The following is a 3,711-nucleotide window of genomic DNA, read 5'->3' as shown; positions in this document are numbered from 1 at the left end:
GCTAAATCCCAGCCATTGTGCTAGCCACTTTTACATGCCTGATCTCATTTATCCCTGACCACAATCCTGCCAGGGAAGGGAAGTATTCTTCTCCCTACCCCTTTCCCCGTTTTACGGCTGTAGACCGTGGGGCTCAGGGAACCTGTCACTGTTAAAGGTCACACGAGTAGTGAGCGGAAGAGGCAGGCAGGATTCAAACCCGAACCTGACTACAGTCAACACTCTTTACCAAGAGTCCACTTTAGAATATAAGCGCTTGAGCAGCAAAACTTCAACCTCATTCATTCATTTATTCTACAAATATTTATTAAGCCAGTATGTGCCAAAGTCAAACACAGAGAATACAGAGATGAACAAAACAGACAAGAATCCCTGCGTTTAGGAGCTTACATTCCAGTGGGAGGAGTCAGGAGATAAATAATATAAATAATAAAAGATATGTTAGATACTAATGAATGCAAGCGAGAAAAAAACAAAAACAAGGCGGGAAGCTCTTTCTTTATATCCCCAAGGGACATATCTCTTTGGCAGGAAGAAAGTTTACCTCATTCACCACTGCCTTTTTTTCCCTGTCCCCACCCCACCACCCTCTCGGGTGCTTAAGGCAAGGCCTGGCACTCCCTTGGGCGGAGCTCTCGCTTTTCGGGAAATGGTATTAGGAGTCCTGATTCTAGGCCTTGGGCAAGTCCCTGCCCCTCTCTGGGCCTCGGCCTTCCTATCAATATATGGAGGAGTTGGAGGATCCCTAAGGTCCCTTCCAATCTGACGCTCTAGGATTCTATGAATAGGGTTAAAGAGAACGGAGACCGGCGATTGCTTCCCCATCCTAGCAACCGTTGCTAGACGAGGGCCATCTCCTAGTAGGCGTGGAAACCCCTCCCTGGATCGGGGAGGTCTTTCTGGCATCCCGTCATGCATAGCGACTTCGCCTCGCTAGGAGGCACGTTTGGGCCTCTTTGGTCACGATCAACCCTTTGGCTCCAGCCAGAGAGCGCGCCTTGTTCCTATGGTAACCGCGCCAGGTCCACGCGCAGACGGCAAGTGGCAAGGGTCAAAACAGATGCGCAGAATAGAGGCCCTCGACCTGATCGATCTGTGCCTTCGGTGCACCGGACCTTTAAGTGTCATGTGACACCCTCCCTCGTCTCGTCCCCGCCTCTTTCCCCTCCCCGGCCCCGGCGAGCGCTGGTGTGGACGGGAAGCTCCCGGCCCAACGGATTAACTGGAGCACGGACGCTGCAGCCGGTTGGGCCAGTGCCCTTTCCCGGTAACTCCTTCCCGGCGTGACGCGCGGAGCCGCCAACGCGGCGGAGCCGGGCAGGCTCAGGGATCTGCCGTCAATTTCTTGTTGTTCCCAGTCCCTGGTGGGCCCGGGGAGAACCGGGAGCCTACAGGGCCCGGCCCAGGGCTCTCCGGGGGACGGCGGGGGAGGGGGCGGTCTCCTGAAGGGTGGCGACCTCCGGCGGGAGCTTGAAGCAGGGCTCAAACTTAGAGTTCGTCTCTGGGAGCCTCTACAGGGTCCTGGAGATGCAGCCCAGAGGGCAGGCAGCCTACCTGTTGGGCAGGTGGTTTCCTGCCCTGAGGCCAGCACCCTGGAGCTCCAGCCTGTCAGCAAAAGAACTTCACAGCCCCCCCGCCACTTGGGCCCCTCTAACTGGAGGGTACTGACACAGATGAATAAGGCAGTGATCCATACTGTATATTAGAAATAATAATACTAACTACTACTTAATCGTTGTTAACTTGGTACTCAGTAAATCTTTTACATACATTTAATCCCCCATGACGACCCTTCAAAATAGTATTATTCATTCCCATTTTATGAATGACACTGAGGTTTAGCATGTTTAAAGAACTTGCCCGAGGTCATAAAGTGGAGGACAAATACAGGGAGGAACTGGTTTGTTTTAGGATTTGATTCTGCATGTATGCAGTTCTAGACATTGGTCATCAGATTAGTCAATTTTGTGGAGGCTCCTGAGAAGCATTAAACTCCCACTTGTCAAAATCCACTGCTGTTACAGCGTTGTTCCTCTTGAGTCAGGTGTCACGTTAACACTTGAACCTTAAAACTTTATGAAAAATCAAGGTAAATGTGACCCTTGAAAAGACATTGGTATAACAAAGATCGTAATTCTGAAAGATAAATGTCTACAACACTAGCACTACATTGTTCAATAACCAGCCAGGATTGTTTCCAAAACCAGCAATAAATTCAATCACTACGCTCACCAGAGATGGAACTTAAACTTTTTAAGACCACACCTGTTCTCCAGTCTTTTCTGTTAATTCTTCTTTACTTGGAAAACTAAATTTATTTCTGACCACTCTTTCTCATCTGAGGTTTCTATTTATAATGATCCTATTACTAACAATTAAATTTAAGAGAAGCTTCTCATTTTCTTGTTTAAGTGGACATGGTGAGAAAGAATAGAATTGAGGCATACTAAGTCTTAACTGCACAGTTTTTAAAGAGTATTTCATATTTGTACTTATTTAACATCCAAACACCACAACTATCTCATTTTGTAGTTCAGCACATGACAAATCTTATAATTTTATGAGTTTATTTAACATGTACTCAGTGAATTATTCTTAAACCATTTATTTTGTTTAAACTGTTATTGTCAGAATAAATGAAATAGTGCATTTAAGATGTAGTCACCCTGATTACCCTATTTATGTTTTCCCACATTCACTTATTATTTCTGCATCTCGTTCATTTTCAGTCATTTCTAAAGCTTTTCTAATCCAAGATTCTGGAGAGTTGCTATTCTTATTGTTCATTTTTTCACCCTATAATAGTTCTTATTTGTGATATTCAAAAGTAGTAGTGAGATTTTTTGTTTTAAAAGATATGGTCAAACAGCTTGACACTTTTCTTGCAAAATATCTTCTGTTTGTTTTGTTTTTCATCTATATATCTTATATCTTTACCTAAAAAGCAAGACTGTCCAGGTTTCTGCCACTGAAACTTAATTTCCTCTTCAATCATTTCAGCTCTGGAAAGGAAGAGAAATGGAAGTGAAAAAGTTGAGCATTTCCTGGCAGTTCTTGATAGTTCTGGTTCTGATCCTGCAAATTCTGTCTGCGTTGGATTTTGACCCATACAGAGTCCTAGGGGTCAGCCGAACAGCCAGTCAGGCTGATATTAAAAAGGCTTATAAGAAGCTCGCCCGGGAATGGTAGGTGAAACAAAGAAATAGAAGTTTAATATAAGCTAAGCAGTCTTAGTAGGGGAATGAAGCCTAAATTATGATTAGCTTTTATTTGTCTCTGTTCTATGTTTTATGTATATATAATATTTTATGTAGGAGAACTGATGTTCATATTCTATAATTTTTAGTGATAAGATCCAAAACCTATGTTTACTCTAAAAGTCCCTTTTAGGAATACTTCGGCTTAAACAATTGCTTTATATATTGTTAGCATATTTAATGTTAAAGTAAAAAGAGCTTTAATTTTTTAAAAAATGTAATCAACAATGGATAAACTACCCTTCCCATGATATGTTATTCTTAAAGTAACTCTTTATGAGTGTAATTGCTAAGGGGAACAGTATACAATCCTGTTCTCCCAATTATTAATTTTTAAGCTTTAAAAAAAAAGTTTAGAAAGCTTTAATTTTTAAAAAATGTAATCAACAATGGATAAACTACCCTTCCCATGATATGTTGTTCTTAAAGTAACTCTTTATGAGTGTAATTGCTC

General features: G+C 42.8%; 1 protein-coding gene across 1 annotated transcript in view; it reads left to right on the top strand.

Annotated features, from left to right (window-relative positions):
* Positions 1-1,119: 1,119 nt before the first annotated feature.
* The window catches only part of DNAJC16 (DnaJ (Hsp40) homolog, subfamily C, member 16), a 57,644-nt gene continuing 55,052 nt past the window's right edge, over positions 1,120-3,711 (top strand). Inside the window, exons 1-2 of the mRNA XM_012662482.1 lie at positions 1,120-1,267; positions 3,001-3,185. Coding sequence (XP_012517936.1) covers positions 3,019-3,185 — 167 coding nt within the window. The 5' untranslated portion in view covers positions 1,120-1,267; positions 3,001-3,018. The remainder of the gene's footprint in view (positions 1,268-3,000; positions 3,186-3,711) is intronic.

Source organism: Propithecus coquereli, unplaced genomic scaffold (assembly GCF_000956105.1).
Source record: "Propithecus coquereli isolate 6110/MARCELLA unplaced genomic scaffold, Pcoq_1.0 Scaffold77, whole genome shotgun sequence".
Lineage (NCBI taxonomy): Eukaryota > Metazoa > Chordata > Mammalia > Primates > Indriidae > Propithecus > Propithecus coquereli.
The sequence above is the reverse complement of the archived record's forward strand: the minus strand, read 5'-3'. Positions and strand labels throughout refer to the sequence as shown.